The 18,622-nt window shown below is 35.8% G+C and overlaps 1 protein-coding gene across 5 annotated transcripts in view; it reads left to right on the forward strand.

The window, feature by feature from the left end:
* The window catches only part of MEF2A (myocyte enhancer factor 2A), a 172,112-nt gene that overhangs the window by 65,666 nt on the left and 87,824 nt on the right, over positions 1-18,622 (forward strand). For all 5 annotated transcript variants that reach the window (XM_060096904.1, XM_060096908.1, XM_060096906.1 and 2 more), the window contains exon 3: positions 15,779-15,970. In XM_060096904.1, the coding sequence (XP_059952887.1) occupies positions 15,917-15,970 (54 nt within the window). In that variant the 5' untranslated portion in view covers positions 15,779-15,916. The remainder of the gene's footprint in view (positions 1-15,778; positions 15,971-18,622) is intronic.

Genomic DNA, 18,622 nt, shown 5'->3' on the forward strand with positions numbered 1-18,622 from the left:
AGCGTCCTAAGAGACTACGACAAGCAACTCTACGCCAATAAAATGGACAACCTGTCTTGTCTATTTTATCAATTAAAGCTTCTTTTTCCTTATTTATTTTCATTTTGGACGATCTGTCCATTTGTGTAAGTGAGGTGTTAAAGTCCTGCACTATTATTGTGTTACTGTCGATTTCCTCTTTTATAGCTGTTAGCAGTTGTCTTATGTATTGAGGTGCTCCTGTGTTGGATGCATATATGTTTATAATTGTTGTATCTTATTCTTGGATGGATCCCTTGATCATTATGTAGTGTCCTTCCTTGTCTCTTGTAATTTTCTTTATTTTAAAGTCTATTTTATCTGATATGAGTATTGCTACTCCTGCTTTCTTTTGATTTCCATTTGCATGGAATATCTTTTTCCATCCCCTCACTTTCAGTCTGTATGTGTCCCTAGGTCTGAAGTGGGTCTCTTGTAGACAGCATATATATGAATCTTGTTTTTGTATACGTTCAGCAAGCCTGTGTCTTTTGGTTGGAGCATTTAATCCATTCACGTTTAAGGTAATTATTGGTATGTATGTTCTATGACCATTTTCTTAATTGTTTTGGGGTTTTTTTTGTAGGTCCTTTTCTTCTCTTGTGTTTCCCACTTAGAGAAGTTCTTTTAGCCTGTGTTGTAGAGGTGGTTTTGTGGTGCTGAATTCTGTTAGCTTTTGCTTGTCTGTAAAGCTTTTGATTTCTCCATCGAATGTAAATGAGATCCTTTCCGGGTAATCTTGGTTGTAGTTTCTTCCCTTTCATCACTTTAAATATGTCATGCCACTCCCTTCTGGCTTGTAGAGTTTCTGCTGAGAAATCAGCTGTTAACCTTATGGGAGTTCCCTTGTATGTTATTTGTCTTTTTTCTCTTGCTGCTTCCAGTAAGTTTTCTTTGTACTTAATATTTGCCAATTTGATTACTATGTGTCTCAGCATGTTTCTTCTTGGGTTTATCCTGTATGGGACTCTCTGCGCTTCCTGGACTTGGGTGGCTATTTCCTTTCCCATTTTAGGGACGTTTTCCACTATTATCTCTTCAAATATTTTCTCTGGTCCTTTCTCTCTCCCTTGTCCTTCTGGGACTCCTATAATACGAATGTTGTTGTGTTTGATGTTGTCCTGGAGTTTTCTTAGGCTGTCTTCATTTCTTTTCATTCTTTTTTCTTTATTCTGTTCCACAGCAGTGAATTCCACCATTCTGTCTTCCAGGTCACTTATCCATTCTTTTGCCTCAGTTATTCTGCTATTGAGTCCTTCTAGTGTAGTTTTCATTTCAGTTATTGTATTGTTCATCTCTGTTCTTTAATTCTTCTACATCTTTGTTAAACATTTCTTGCATCGTTTCGATCTTTGCCTCCATTCTTTTTACTAGGTCCTGGATCATCTTCACTGTCATTATTCTACATTCTTTTTCTGGAAGGTTGCCTATTTCCACTTAATTTAGTTGTTTTTCTGTGGCTTTTTCTTGTTCTTTCATCTGGTACATAGCCCTCTGCCTTTTCATCTTGTCTATCTTTCTGTGAATGTGGTTTTTGTTCCACAGGCTGCAGGACTGTAGTTCTTCTTGCTTTTGCTGTCTGCCCTCTGGTGGATGAGGCTATCTGAGAGGCCTGTGCACGTTTCCTGATGGACTGGTGGTGTGTAGAGCTGGGTGTTGCTCTGGTGGGCAGAGCTCAATAAAACTTTAATCCACTTCTCTGCTGATGAGTGTGGCTGGGTTCCCTTCCTGTTGGTTGTTTGGACTGAGGAGACCCAACACTGTAGCCCACCTGGGCTCTTTGGTGGGGCTAATGGCAGACTCTGGGAGGGCTCACGCCAAGGAGTATTTCCCAGAACTTCTGCTGCAAGTGTCCTTGTCCTCACGGTGAGAAACAGCCACCCCCTGCCTCTGCAGAAGACCCTCCCACACTAGCAGGTCGGTGTGGTTCAGTCTCCTGTGGGGTCACTGCTTCTTCCTCTGGGTTGCAGTGCACATGCTACTTTGTGTGTGCCCTCCAATAGTGGAGTCTCTGTTTTCCCCAGTCCTGTCGAAGTCCTGCAGTCAAATCCTGCTAGCCTTCAAAGTCTGATTCTCTAGGAATTCCTCCTCCTGTTGCCGGGCCCCCAGGTTGTGAAGCCTGACGTGGGGCTTAGAACCTTCACTCCAGTGGGTGGACTCCTGTGGTATAAGTGTTCTCCAGTTTGTGAGTCACCCACCCAGCAGTTATGGGATTTGATTTTATTGTGATTGCTCCCCTCCTACCATCTCATTGTGGCTTCTTCTTTGTCTTTGAATGTGGGGCATCGTTTTTGGTGAGTTCCAGTGTCTTCCTGTTGATGATTGTTCAGCAGTTAGTTGTGATTCCAGTGCTTTCGCAAGAGGGAGTGAAAGTATGTCCTTCTACTCCGCCATCTTGAACCAATCTTGGGAGCACGGAGTGTTAATTGCTGGACCACCAGAGAAGTCCCGTAATTTGCTTTTTTATAAGGTATAATCTTAGATACCAATTTGACATTCAGTTATTGAAAATTAGCTACAAGATAATGTTTTTCATTTAATTCTCTTCTCTTGATTTCTATTGTATATGCAAAAAAGGTATAAATACATTTTAAGGGAATAAATATGTGAAATAGTGGACACAGTAAATAAAGTACTCATTTTCTAATCATAAATATTAATGTAACACATTATACCATGCTTAAAAATATATTTGTTAGTAGTAATAATCACTTTTCCTCAAATACTTGCGTATGTACAGTATTTTTTTCTAGCCTTGTGTAGTATTTATAGCATGTATAATTTCAATTTTCCTGTTATAAAAAGTCACTTTGGGCCTCCCTGGTGGCGCAAGTGGTTGAGAGTCCGCCTGCCGATGCAGGGGATACGGGTTCGTGCCCCGGTCTGGGAGGATCCCATATGCCGCGGAGCGGCTGGGCCCGTGAGCCATGGCCGCTGAGCCTGCGCGTCCGGAGCCTGCGCGTCCGGAGCCTGTGCTCCGCAACGGGGGAGGCCGCAACAGTGAGAGGCCCGCATACCGCAAAAAAAAAAAAAAAAAAAAAAAAAGTCACTTTTCCTTAGAAACTGTCGTGTACCAAAGGTTGTGCAGCTACTTTAGTGACATTGTCTGGAGCTAGGACCCACATTTTCTCACTTTACTTGTTATAGACCTTCTCAGTCAAATAATGCTTTGAAATTGCAAGGAAGATATGAAGAAAAAGTAATTGGAAGTTGCACAAAATGCTAAAGTAGAAGGAACGTTTCAGTAATGTTTAAAGTTCATGCTTTCTATCTTTCAGGATTTCAATTTTCTGACTAGTTTTAAAAGTGTCCATTAGTTTTTTGTTGTGTGTAATAACTTTTTTCCTTATCACAATGATGTTTATTTTAGAAAAAATAAAATGAAAATAATTTTTAAAAACTGTCCACAGTTTATTAATTTCGGTAACATGAATATACAATGCCATCTTGTATCTGTGCACACCATACCTACAAAATTTTAAAAATAATACTAGAATTATATATTTTCTTCCCACAATATTATATTGTGAACATTGTTATAAAATGTTCATTTTTAATGGCTGTGGTATTTTATTATATAGACAGGTCATGCCTATATGCTTATAGTCTTTTCCTTGTACGTTTTCACTCTTTTGGGTGCATTGGGATGAACATCCATAAATGTATATATATTTTTTGTCATTGTCTTATTATTTCCTTAGAATAAATTCTTGAAAGTAGAATGGTTTTTTCAAGGGAGGCTGAAAGATTTCTGTTTGAAAAATTTTTTTAATGTTGGCCAAGTTGTTTAAAGCCTTATGTCTTAAGGATAGTTTGGGGCTTTTCATTTGCAACAATAATAATAAATGTTCCTTGGGGCTTTCGCTCTCCCTCTTCATTTTACATTTTATTCCTAGGTGAGCACATTGTTTTTCACAAGATTCCCCAAAGTGTATTTTTTTGCTCTAAGGTCTATGTGTTATATCTAGCTTCCTTTTTGACATGTCCAGCATATGATCCCTGACTGTCTCAAGTTTATTATATCCAAAATTGAATTCTTAAGTTCTCCTCTTTTATTTATTTAGTTTAAAATATTTTATTATTTACTTATTTATTTAATTTTTGGCTGTGTTGGGTCTTAGTTGCGGCACGTGGGATCTTTGTGGTGGCAGTGGACTTCTCTCTAGTTGTGGTGTGTGGGTTTTCTCTGTCTAGTTGTGGTACGCGGGTTTTCTCTCTTTAGTTGTGGCATGGGGGCTCCAGAGCATGTGGGCTCTGTAGTTGCGGCACGCGGGCTCAGTAGTTGTGGTGCGTGGGCTCAGTAGTTGTGGTTCGCAGGCTTAGTTGCCCTGTGGTGTGTGGGATCTTAGTTCCCCGACCGGGGATTGAACCTGAGTCCCCTGCATTGGAAGGTGGATTCTTTACCACTGGACCACAGGGGAAGTCATGTCCCCCCCTCCCCCACCTTTTAAAGAGGTAATGAGTCATTAAAGATTTTCTCTTGTTAGATACCTGTTTATCTATTAAAAAGGTTTGGTTGTTGATTGTACATAGTTACTTTTTTTTTTTTTTTTTTTTTTTGCGGTATGCGGGCCTCTCACTGTTGTGGCCTCTCCCATTGCGGAGCACAGGCTCTGGACGTGCAGGCTCAGCAGCCATGGCTCACGGGCCCAGCCGCTCCACGGCATGTGGGGTCTTCCCAGAACGGGGCACGAACCCGTGTCCCCTGCATCGGCAGGCAGACTCTCAACCACTGCGCCACCAGGGAAGCCCCATAGTTACTTTTATTACAAAGTTTATTTTAGTAACTTTTGAAAAAAATTAATAAATAATTGATTTACCAGCATCACCAAAATGGTGTGTTCTGATGAACTCAAAGATTGTTGTTAATAAGGGCCAAGTTTAAAAAGTAAAGGTTCACCTTCTGTTTAAAGTCCGTGCTCTTAAAATATTTATTTACTTAAGCAACAGAGTTCTTTAAAACAGTAAATAAAATTGATTTTAATTGATTTTAAAAGACTGAACATCTGCAATCAGTGTTAGTGTGGTCTGAGTCTGAGTGCCAGATTCTATGATATCTCTTAAATTAAGACAGTAGAGCCCAAACTGGGAATTTTTCAAAATTTCTTTAAAAAATTTGTTATTGAGGTATAGTTGTTTTATAATATTATATAATTTTCAGGTGTGCAACATAGTGATTCACAGTTTTTAAAGGTTACATTCCATTTATAGTTATTATATATAACTATATATAAGATATAAGATATATAAGATATATATATATGTTTTTGAAAATCTAGTTCTTGCTTTTAATAAAATGACATACTAAAATATTTTCAGTTAACTGAAAGTTCAGTTTAAATTAAGTTTTTTTTTTACTGTATTAACATTGCTTGAATACAGATAGAGGCCTTGGGATTTAATTAGAGATTCCTTTTTCCCCCTCTAGGATATATATTACTTTCTCTGTTGAAAAAATACCCATCTGTGTTTGCTAAAGATAGGCTTTAGTTCTAAAGGTAGGTTTTAAATGTTGCCATTTCCGGCAAAACTCACTGTACAGAAAAATCAGTACTCATTTGACCTAAAGAGTTAGTGGTTAGGCTGAATTAATAAAATCTGAATACTGTAATGATTTCAAAGGTGTGCACATACTTTTGGGGCGAGTATTTGTATTCTTTTAAATTGTGGTAAAATATACGTAGCATAGTACTTACCATTTTAACCATTTTTAAGTATTCAGTCCAGTGGCATTAAAATAAATTCACATTGCTGAGCAGTGATCACCACAGGTCATCTCCAGAACATTTTCATCATTCCGTACTGAAACTCTCTACCCATTAAACACTAACTCCCCATTCGTTCTTCTACTCCCTATCCCTCCCTGTCTCTGGCAACTTGCATTTTACTTTCTGTCTCTGAATTTGACTACTCTAGGAATCTCATATAAGTGGAATTACATAGTATTTGCCTTTCTGCAACTGGCTTATTTTGCTTAGCATGATATTTTCAAAGTTCATACTTGTTGTAGTTTGTGATAGGATTTCCTTTTTTAAGGCTGAAAAATATTCCTTTGTATATATATATACCACATTTTGCTTCTTTGTTCATTTGCCAGTGGACATTTGGGTTGTTTCTATCTTTTGACTGTTGTGAAAGATGCTTCTATGAACATTGGTGTACAAATATGTTATTCGAGTCCTTGCTCTCAGTTCTTTTGTGTGTATACCTAGAAGTAGAATTGCTGGATCAAGTAGTAATTCTATATTTAATTTTTTAAGTAACCACCATACTTTTTTCCACAGCAGGTATACCATTTTAGATTCCCCAAAACAATGCATAGGGGTTCCCGTTTTTCCACATGTACCTTAACACTAATTTTCTGTTTTTTATTTTTGTTTCATAAAATAGCTATCCAAATGGGTGTGAAGTGGTATCTTGTGGTTTTGATACACATTTGCCAAATGATTAGTCATGTTGAGCATATTTTCATGTGCTTATTGGCCATTTGTATATCTTTAGAGAAGTGTCTATTCAAGTCCTTTGCCTATTTTTAAAATTTGCTTGTTTATTTTTTGTTGTAGAGTTTTAAGTGTTCTTTATATATTCTGGCTATTAATCTCTTATCAGATATGTAATTTATAATTATTTTCACCCATTCTGTGGGTTGCTGTTTTACTCTGTTGATAGTGTCCATTGACACTTTTTGACATTTGACCATGTATACATGGATTTATTTCTGGGCTCTCTGTTCTGTTCCATTGGTCTGTTAATGTCTGTCTTTATGCCAGTACTATACTGTTTTGATTACTGTAGCTTTGTAGAAAAATTTGAGATTAGGGAGTGTGAGTTTTCTAATTTCTTCCTTTTCATTATTGTTTTGGCTGTTGTTTCTTGATACTCCATATGAATTTTTGGATGGTTTTTCCTATTTCTGCAAAAAAAATCATTGGAATTTTGATAGGGATTGCATTGAATTTGTATTGACAGGTTAACAAAATTGTCTTTTAGTCTATAAACGTGAGATGTCTATTTATTGTGTCTGCTTTAATTTCTTTATCCATCTTTTTTAGTTTTCAACGTGCAAGTCTTTCACTTCCATGACTAAAGTTTACTCCTGAGTATTTTATTCTTTTTGATGCTATTGTAAATGGAATTATTTTACTATTTCAGACCGTTAGTGAATAGAAATGCAACTGATTTTTGTGTGTTGATTTGTATCCTAGTTTTTTGATGAATTTATTTATTCTAACAATTTTTTTTGTGGAATCTTTAGGGGATTCTACATATATGATCATGTCATCTTCAGACAGATAATTATACTTCTTCCTTTCCAGTTTGGGTGCTTTTTGTTTGTTCTAGAAGTGGTGAAATCAGTCATCCTTGTCTTGTTCCTGCTCTTAGAGGAAAAGCTTTCAGTCTTACACCATTGAGTATGGTGTAAGCTGTGGGGTTTTTCTATTATATATTTTTATTAAGTTGAGGTAGTTTCTTTTCCTAGTTGGATGTTTTTATCATAAAAGGGTAGTGTGTTTTGCCAGATCCTTTTTCTGTATCAATTGAGATGGTTATGTGGTTTTTCTCCTTCATTCTCTTAAGGTGGCATATCACATTGATTAATTTTAGTATGTTGAACTATTCTTGCACTCCAGCAATAAATCCCATTTGGTCATGGTGTACAGTCCTTTTGCTATGCCACTGAATTTAGTTTGCTGGTATTTTGTTCAGGATTTTTGCATCATTGATCATAGGGATATTGATCTGTACTTTTCTTGTACTGTCTTTGGTTTGTTATCTGGACAAAGCTGACCTTAGGAATCGTTTCTTCCTCTTCAGGTTTTGGGAAGAGTTTGAGAAGGATTGGTGTTAGTTCTTCTTTAAATCTTTGGTAGAACCCACCAGTGAAGGCATCAGGTCGAGTATTTTTCTTTTTCGGGAGATTTTTGATTACTTATTCAACCTTACTAATTGTAGATCTATTCAGCTTTTCCTCTCTCCCTCCCTCCCAGTATTGGTAGGTTTTGTGTTTCTAGGAATTTGTCCATTTTATCTAGGTTATTCCATTTGTTGGCATACTATTGTTACAGTACTCTGCTACCATCATATTTATTTCTGGTAAGTAATGTCCCTACTTTCAATTCTGATGTAAGTTATTTCAGTCTTCTCTCTTTCTTAATCCATCTAGCTAAAGGTTTGTCAATTTTTTAAACCTTTTTCAAAACCAACTCTGGTTTTATTGATTTTTTTACTCTGTTTGTCTATTCTCTCTCTCTGTTCTGCTGTTTATTATTTCTTTCCTTCTGTTAGCTTTGAGTTTTCCCTTGGGGCACACCATCTTAATTACTATAGCTTTATATTAAGTCTGGTAAATGATGGTATGTGAGTCTTTAAGCTTTACCCTTCAAGGTAGCCTTCACTATTCTTATACCTTTGTATTTCCAAGTGGGTTTTAGAGTAATATTGTCAGTTTCTGCATATAGTAAAAGAAAACCTGCTGGTATTTTGATTAGGATTGTATTGAATCTCTAGATTAATTTGGGGAGAATTGACATCTTTACAAAATTGAAACTCTGAGAATCTGCAAATGTGACTTTGTTATTTAGTATATTTTAAATTTCTCTCAGGATCAAGATTTTTTGTTTGTTTTCTGTGTTTTGTTTTAGGTAAGCGAAATAATAGCATCTTTTTTTTTTTTTTTTTTTTTTTTTTTTTGTGCCACTGGGAACTCTTCAGTATGGAAGAAAAAATTGACATTGAAGGAAAGAAAAGAAGAATTGTTGGAGTCAAGATCTTAAAAGGAAGGAAGGCAGAGTATATGAGACAGATGCTGGTGGGTTGATAGTTGTGATGGCAGGAATTTGAGGAGCTTCTCTTCTGATTGCTTTTTTTTCCCTGTCAGTAGAATAGGTAGCAAAGTTACCAGCTGAAAGTGAGGATTAAGGATGGGTATTGCAGATGTGGGGAGATAGAATATGGTATTAAATAATCAGCTAGGAAATTGGGAAATGGAAGATTACTGGGCAGTATGAAGGGAATAGTTAAGGTCTGAGGTTCATGACCTTCATGAATTTTGTCCGATTAATTAGCCTAGTTAGCATGGTTGTTTATTTTTCAGCCATATTCAGCTACATAGGAGCAGGCCCTCCTCAGGGGTGAGTTTTCTCCCAGGAAATGTGGTGGGAGGAGGGAGAGTGGGAGCCAAGGGACTAAGGATATATGAAAATTAAACTGGATAAGGAGGCATGTAAGAAACAGAGTGGGTGAGGGACAGTGAAAACATGGTAGGCTTAATAAATTGTGGGACCTAGTGGGATCAAAAGATTGTTGGAATTAGGTTATTAGAGTCTGTAAGCTGGAAATACAGGACGTGGTGGATAGAGTCCTACATGCCAATTTAATTTCATGCCAGTAAATAATTTACTGTACTGTCAGATTTTTGTTGGTTATTGTATTGATATTAATCTTTGTGTGATAAATATATGTATAGGACAGTCCAGATTCCTTTATCTAAGACCTTTGGGGCCAGATATGTTTTGGATTGCTTCCTTTTTTCCTCCATTACTCTTTTCAGGAGTTCATCAATTTTTATTTTTCAAAAAACTAGCTTTTGGGCTTCCCTGGTGGCGCAGTGGTTGAGAGTCCGCCTGCCGATGCAGGGGACACGGGTTCATGCCCCGGTCCTGGAAGATCCCACATGCTGCGGAGTGGCTGGGCCAGTGAGCCTGCGCGTCCGGAGCCTGTGCTCCACAGCGGGAGAGGCCACAACAGTGAGAGGGCCGCGTACCGCAAATAAACAAAACAAAACAAACTTTTGGCTTTGTTGATCTCTGTTGTATGTTTGTTTTCTATTTCATTACTTTTTGCTCTTACCTTTATTTCATCATTTGTACTGTTTTGGGGTTTAGTTTGTTCTTTTTGTTACTCTTTCAGATGGTTGCTTACAACATTGGTTTTTGGCCTTTCAAGTGTATATGTATTTTAAAGCTAAAATTTTTCCTCTTAATAGTTTCAGCTGCATCCTATGTATTTTAATAGGAAGTGTTTTAATAGCATTCCATTAAAAATTTTTTCTAATTTTCACTGTGATTTCTTCTTTGACCCATGGGCTATTTAGAAGTTTATTGCTTAATTTTCACATATATAAGGATTTTCTGGTTATATTGTTATTAATTCATAGCTCAATTTGAGCTCAGAGAAACATGTCTGTCCTTTGAAATTTGTTAACACTTAGTTTTGGTCCAGCATGTGGTCATTTTTGGTAAATGTTTTTTACAAAGAATGTATTTTATGCATTTGTTAGGTATATTGTTCTGTATGTCAGTTAGGTTGTTAATTGTAAAGCTCAAATCTGTTGCTGTTTCTTCTAGTCTGCTTGTTCCTTGTTTTCATGTGCTTGTTCCTTTCTCCTTTACTGAGAAAGCTGTGTTAAAATCAACTTGCTAGAATTGTGGACTTCATGTAGTTCTTTTCATGTTGGCTTTATATACCATACTCTAGTTTCTTAGTTTAAGTTTATTTAGAAAAAGTATTTTTTAGTCTGTAAAATTCAGTACAATATTTTAGCAAACTGGTCTATGGGGGAAAGTCACAAATTACCTTCCAAATGTAATTTGTTGAACATTAGAAGCACGTGTAGACATTTTGAAACATTTGCTTAGTGTCAACAAAGGGAATATGCATCTCTGATGTTTCTGGCAATAAGAAAGATATTACAGTATTGTAAGCTTTTGAGCTATTATCTGCTATGTGTGTTTGTTTTGAATAAATTTCTAATTGCCTTTCATATTTGGTCCTTGATTTTGCTTAAATTTGTAGAATGCCCCAAACATGTTGAGAAAATGTTAAATTGTGGAGAAGGAAAACAAAGCCAGGGAGAAAGTTATTGCATACGAAGTCATATAGTGTGCATTTTACATCCTAACCATGATAATTTACTATGATAAATGGACATTTTCTATGTTTAGTTAAATTTTAAAAGAGAAGTGATTGGGGGTTATCAGCTGATATGTAACATAATTTTTCCTATTTAAAATATTGGAATACAAGTTCCTGGTTAGGGTTTTGCACAGAATATCTGCTTTTCAGGAAAGGATACCTGACTTAGGTGTTACCAGGTGCATTCAAATTTAGAATTGCTGTGCCTTCCTGGTGAATTGAACTTTTATTGTAATGAAGTATCCCACTATATTCTTATCCATATCTATATATATATCTATCTCATGCATCAAAGTTTTCTATGGTAAAGTATAGCCACACAAGCTTTTGGTTTGTGTTTTATAAAAGATATCTTTCTCCATGCTTTTATGCTTATTCTTTCTATATCCCCATATGTCAGATATATCCTCTATAATCATCTTATAATTAGGTTTTATTTTTTTAAATCTAATTTGGATTATTTATTAATCCATTTTTCCCCTCTGTTAGCTTGTTAGCTGTACAGGTGGCTCTTCATGTCTGAGGGTTTTGTACCCGTGGATTCATCCAACTGTAGATTGAAAATATCCAGGAAAAGAAATTCCAGAAAATTCCCAAAAGCAAAGCTTGAGTTTACTGCATGCCAGCAACTCTTTACATAGCATTTATATTTTATTATGTATTATAAGTAATCTAAGGATGATTTAAAATATATGAGAGGATTTGTGTGGGTTATATGCAAATGCTATGCCATTTTATATAAGGGACTTGCACATCCTCAGATTTTGGTATCCTCTCAGGGTCCTGGACCAATCCCCTACAGATACCAAGGAACGACTATATATACTCTTACTGTCTTTCTAGTGGTTATCTCAGAAATTATTTACCACATGCATCTTTCGTGTTTAGAAGTCTAAAGTAAATGAGAACTTTTTCCATTTCCTAATCAATGAAAGTGTTTTAGAACACTTTAACTTCATTTACTACCCTTCCCAATGATGTATGGTTGTGCATTATAATATTTTAAATTCCACAAAATACTGTCATTATTTTATTTAGTCAGTATTCATTTAGAGTTACATATTTAACCCGTTCATTATATTTCGTGTTTTTGGTGCATATCCAAGCTGTATCTGGAATTCCTCTTTTCCTTCTACTTGAAGAAGTCTCTTCAATGTTCCCTGGTGACAAATTTTCTGATTCTGTTTGGCTAAAAATGTCTCTATTTTGCCTTCATTTCTGAAGGGTATTTTTTTTTTTTTTTGCCAAATACAGAGTTCTATTTTGGCATTTCCTCTGTTCCGAGCACTCTGAGGATATCATTTTGTTGTCTTTTGGCTTCCATTATTTATTTAAAGAAGCCAGCTATATCTTACTGTTACTCTTAAAGTTAATATATTTTTAAATTTTTCTGGCTGCTTTTAAGGTCTGTTTGTGGCTGTTTCTGTCTCTTTGTTTCTGTCCCTCCAACCTCCCCCTTTACTTTGATTTGCCTAAGTGTGGTTTTCTTTGTATTTGTTTTGGTTGGGAGTTTGTAGATCTTCTTCAATCTGTGGCTTGATGTCATTGATCAGGTTTTTAAAGTTTTAAACTATTAGGTCTTTAAATATCTTTTCTTTCTCATATGTTCTCGCCTTCCTTTCTGGGACTCCAGTTACATGAATTTTGGATCTTTTCTTCATGTTTCATAATATTTTCACACTCTTTTCTGTATTTCCCATTCTTGTGTCTTTTTGGGCTTCAGTGTATTTTCTTCTTTCCTATCTTCTGGGTCATTGCTTCTTTCGTCAGCTGTATCTAACCTATTGTTAAACTCATCCATCAATTTCTCAATTTCTGTTTTTAAAATTGTGTTTTTCAATTCTCTGTTTTCCATGTTTTTAGTGTTTGCTAAAATTCTTCATTTTAAAAAATCCTTTTAACACATTAAATTAACTTATTTTAAAACTGTTTTCTGGGATTTCCTGGTTTTGCAGTGGTTAAGAATCTGCCTGCCAATGCAGGGGACACAGGTTCGAGCCCTGGTCTGGAAAGATCCACATGCTGCGGAGCAACTAAGCCCGTGCACCACAACTACTGAGCCTGAGCTCTAGAGCCCGCGAGCCACAACTACTGAGCCCGTGCGCCTAGAGCCTGTGCTCTACAACAAGAGAAGCCACCACAATGAGAAGCTCACACACCACAAAGAGTAGGCCCCGCTTGCCACAACTAGAGAAAACCCACATGCAGCAACAAAGACCCAGCACAGCCAATAAATAAATAAATAAACAAAGTTATTAAATCTGGTCAAAAGTATGGATCATTAAAAAAAAAAACTTTTCTGCTAACACCATTATCTGAATTTATTATGGGTCTATTTCTGGTGCCATTTTAAAGTCTTAGTTTTCAGTCAGATCTTGATGGGTTGTTTTATTTTAGACATTTCATATGAAAAATGATAGGATAATTTGAATTTTGGAGTCTTCTTGCTGATAAGATTTACTTTTGCTAAAACCTTTTGGGAAGATTTTACTGGCATGCAGCTAGGCTAATGATACTAGGTAGCCCAGATTACCTCAATATAGTCAGATTGAGAAGATTTGAAGCTATATTTCTTTCCTTTTGTGGCCTGGTCTATTTCTGGTTTACCTTTTACCTAGGGTATAGTCCTTTAGATTCCCTCCAGCTTCCCAGTGTGTTTACTGGAGCTATTCCTCCTAGCCAGGCTCTGAATTGAATATTCATGTCCCCACCCAAAGAAGTGTGGAAAGCTCTGCTTAGCTTCTCAGCCTCTCAGCTAGTGTTTTAAGAATCTATGAATGATTCTAGGGGAAAACGAGTCTGAAGTCTGGCCCCACCTGTTTCTTCTAGGTCCCAGCCCTGCAAATTCTCACTGTCTTAAAAGTTCTTCAGTTGTTTTAAACAGATTACTTTTTGTTTTGCTTTTCTAGTGGTTCTCAGGGAAAGATGGGTTTGAAGCAACCTACTCCACCATTGTCAAAAGCAAAATGCTCACATATGTTCAGAATTTTTCAGATTATACAAGTGCATATACCTTATAGGAGTTAACATATTATCTCTGTGGTGAAATGTGTGAATATTTACGTTGCCTGCTACAGTGCAAGTTTTCATAATGGGAATTGGATGTGCTGTGATCTATTAGAGAACATGATTTGGAGTAAGCCAACTTCTGTTGTTTATATTGCAGTCTGTTGAGAAAACAGAAACACTCTACAGCACAGCTGCTTGTTTAATTGATTCCTACCAGTGACTAGCCATCTTTCAGTTCCTCTCATGTTTCCTGCTCGTTCTTGTCATAGGGTTTTTGCACATGCTCTTCTGTCTGCCTAGTAAGTATATCTGCATACTCAGGTTTGAGTATGGAGCAGTTCTCAGTGAAGCCTGCCCTGACCATGAATTTAGGTCAGATAAATGAACTTTTGTACAAACTCATTTATATGATGGTTTGACTAATGTCTGTTTTCCCCTACTAGACTCTGGACTGTGAGATCAGAAGTTATGCCTTTTTTCCTTGACCATTTTATCATATGTACCTAGTTCAGTGTTTGGAAGTACCTGTTTTGCAAGTAGGTGATCACTGAATAGGTTATCAGTTGTTAATAGATGATCAATTAATATCTGTATAATTAAAGAAATAACAGAATGAGTAAGGGAGGATATGTAAGCTGTGCTGATGATAATGATGGTTGTGATAAGAATTGGAAACTCACTGCTTTTGAGCAAAAGCCAGATTTATTTAAACACTGGATTTGCATAGTACAGTTGAAGTTTTATAGAGTTACATGTACAATATTAAAAATACTTCAAAAAATTCCCTTGAGAAATTGTTATTGTGTTATAACATTTGTCTCCCATCCCCCATCCCTCTGTAAATATTTTATTATGTAAAGTTTGAAAGCACTGGGTTTTTGACACAACTATCATTCAGAGCATAACAAGTTATATCATGACCAGTCATTCTACTGTAGAGAGAAATGGAATAAAAAATCGTTGTTTTTGAAAGATTCACAGTCTCAAAGGGAAATGATCTTGGAATTTATACACATGTACCCACAAAATAAGGTGCTATGATTTATTCTACCAAGGGGAATTGGTCTTGGCTTCATCAGGGTGGTGACATTCAACCTGAATCTTGGCTGATAAGGAGGAGATAATTAAATGGCTAAAGGAATAGTGTTTCATTTAGGCGCATATTATTATGAAAGTATATAATGTCTTTGTGGATTGACAAATAGTAATTTTGCTAGTGGCTAGGGCAGTTTGCAAGAAGAGTTTGTAAAGGCAGATTGGGGCTACCCAGATCACTAGTTCATCCTTAGACATGGAGGCTATCAAAAGCTTTTAAGGATATTCCATAATGTTTGAGAGTAGAAATTCTAGAGACTCCCTGAGTTCATATTCCAAGATCTGCCTCTTACTAGCTGTGTGACCTTGGACACATTACTTAACAGCTCTCTGCCTTAATATCCCTATTTATAAAATGGAGATGATAATTATAACTCAGAAGATTGAAGTTATGATTGAAAGAGTTAAGGCATATTAGGTACTTAGAAAAGTGCCTGGCACGTAGAAAAATCTCAGTAAGTGTTGCTCTTGTTTTGCTGTTATTATATTCATTGAGGAAAAACTCAAAGGTTATATATAATTGCACTCTTTTAGCCAGAACTAGAGGCATGAAAAGTTTCAGGAGATATTTTAAGGGTAAAATTAACAAGGCTTCAACTTGTTTACTAATTTTATGTAATGAAAAATTTCAACTAATAATGCAGTCTGTGTGCACTATAAAGGCAGGTTTGAAATTTGTATAACATTTTCACGAGTTGCAAACTTATAGAACTTAAATTTTCTAATTTGTGTTTTCTTTTAGATCTTATAGAAAATTTCAGCTGTAGCCCTTGAACTAGAAGCTGAAATAATAGAAGCTGTGTACCATGCATTAGGGTATTGAAGAAAATTAATTTTTGAATTAAATATTTGGAATATAAGGAAGGAAAGGTGACTGAAAATGGGGCGGAAGAAAATACAAATCACACGCATAATGGATGAAAGGAACCGACAGGTAAATGAAAATTTTAATTTATCTATTTAATTGGTGTAAATTTTTTTAAAAAGGAGTGTAGGATAGAATGGTTGATTTTTTTAAAATTAATTTGAAGTCTAAATATTTTTATTTCCAGACTACATTAAAACATTTAGCAATCAAAAGCTTCTGACTTTTCATCATGTGCTTTAAAGAAACTTTTTTTCTTATTATAGAAATCGTTTTTGTTAATTATAGAAAACATAAATAAGCAGAATAGGAAAAGTAAAATCACTGCAATTCCACTACTACCATCAATTGTGTAGGTTTATCATAATATATTTAATCTTCTGTACACTTGATTATGTTGGTTAGTTTTCCATATATTGATGATTATTTTAAATTACCACCTCTATTGTCATAGTTAGGTAATACCCAAGTTAACTGTGGTTATCAGTGAATGTGTTCTGGTCAGTTAGATTTTCTGATTCACCAACAAATAATGAGAATTTTTTTACAACTCTTATTATCACAAATATTTCTAAGTCATTTATGTATATATCTCAGCTTTAATTGATAAAATATATTGAACTTAATTTTCACTACAATGTCAGTAAACCCTTACAAATTCAGGGTAATTATAATGATACTGGTATATGAAGCCCAGAAGTTGTAAGAGTTTAAAGCAGGGGGTGGCAAACTATGTTCCATGGGCTGGCTGCCTAGTTATTTTTTTTTAATAAATAAAGCATTATTAGGACATTGCCACACACATTTGTTTACATATTGTCTTTGGCTGCTTTCACACTAAAACAACAGAGTTGAGTAGTTGCCCCAGAGACTGACTGTATGGCCCATAGACCTAAAATCTTTACTCCCTGACCCTTTAAGAAAAAGTTTGCCAATCCCTTCATTTAAAGGAAAGAAGAAAAAGTAATATCATAGACTATTGTAAAGGAACTACTATTGAAAGCCAATGCAGAAGGGAGGGATGCTATCTCCAGAAAGGTTGCATATCAGAAGTTTCAGGAACAGCTGGGTTTTGGAAGCTTACCAGGAATAGAACAGTACTGAAGATGTGTTTTGTAAAGCCTGAGTAGTAGTTCATCCATTTAATACAGATATAATTGGAGACAAAACTCAACTGAGCAGCTGGTAAAGAAGTTAGTGGAAGTGATTAGGGTTGCTGATAGACCGAATTGAAGAGGTCCCCTTGTTTCAGCTCATGAAGATTCCTTAGCTAAAGTGTTAAGGCTCACACAGTATGATTCATTATGAAGGTTGATAAAATAGGGAAGACTGATAAAATAATCATACCATCATTCCAAAGGAATGATTCTAGCAAGATTGCAAGTAAATTTTCCTTCACAAGTCTGAGGATTGTGACATGTAGAGGGGGCATGGGGACCTGTTTCATGATCATGTGCAGCGTAAATGTAAAATAGGATTTATTGGGGAATAACGTACAAGCAGAAGATTAGCAAAGCACCTAAGATCCCTTCAGCTCTCGGTATCCCATACAGAGTCACGTTTAAATTGAGCATAGATAGACTAGAACTACTAGTGGAAAGGACTCCACATGTTTAGAGGGAAAGGACAACTAGGAATATGTAAGTGACTGTGTAATGGGAACTTTTTAAGTTAAGGAAATGACCTGGTTAAAAAAAATGGAGCCTGCCACTATATCTCAGCAACTAGAAATAGCCTATTCCTGTGTTGAATTTACCTGCTAAGTCAGCTTCTTGCCAAGCTGCCAAATGGGACAAGGGTGTCTGAATTTCTCCTCAGATGATTTTGGCAAAAAAAAAAAAAAATGCAGAAAAGATATAAAAGAGGTAGTTGGGTAGTTTATTTTTAAGGTTAGATTAGGAACAATTTGTCATAAACTAAAAGGGTATCTTAATTTTACTGATTTTGGAATTTGTGGATTCTGAGTTAAAAGTTTCATTATTCTTGCATTGAAGAGGAAAAATCATTCCCATGCAGAAGAGATGTCATTTATTTCATCCAAATTTGAATACCTACTTTATCTGAGAGACTGCTAGGCACTGGGAACTCATTAAATACATTTAAGTGTATTGCAAATAGAAGTAAGCTTAGGTGATAGGAGTGTTTATGGAAGAAACCACCAACCTCTGATGGTGGGGTAGTTCAGGGAGCAGTTACTGAAGGAGGTAATAGCAAATAGAATTTTGAATTACTAGAGTTTTTGAGCTAGTAAGATAAATAACACACTTAAAGTCATTGGAACATCCCATGTTCTTTTGTGCAACATTATGTTTGTGAAATTCATCATTGTTGCATGGAGATGTATTTTATACATTTTCATTGATGTATAATATTCCATTGTATGACTAGAACACAATGTATATATTTATTCTCTTGTAAATAGGCTTTTGCATTTTAGATCTGTTCATTTGGAATTTGTTTTTGTGTGTGGTTTGAGGTGTAGGGGTCAAAATTTGTTACCTTTCAGATGGATTTTCACTTGACCCAGTGCGATTTATTGCAAAAACCATACCAACAAAGCAGAAAAGAACATATGCTCTTCATAAAAAACTCAACAACACGCATAATTAATCTATGATGCTATAAGTTAGGTTAATGATCTTCCTTGGGACAAGGTGATAATGACTTGGAGACAGGACAAAAGAGTGTTTCTGGGGTGGTGCACCGGTGTATGCTAGATTT

The sequence above is a fragment of the Mesoplodon densirostris genome, chromosome 4 (genome assembly GCF_025265405.1).
Source record: "Mesoplodon densirostris isolate mMesDen1 chromosome 4, mMesDen1 primary haplotype, whole genome shotgun sequence".
Classification (NCBI taxonomy): Eukaryota; Metazoa; Chordata; class Mammalia; order Artiodactyla; family Ziphiidae; genus Mesoplodon; species Mesoplodon densirostris.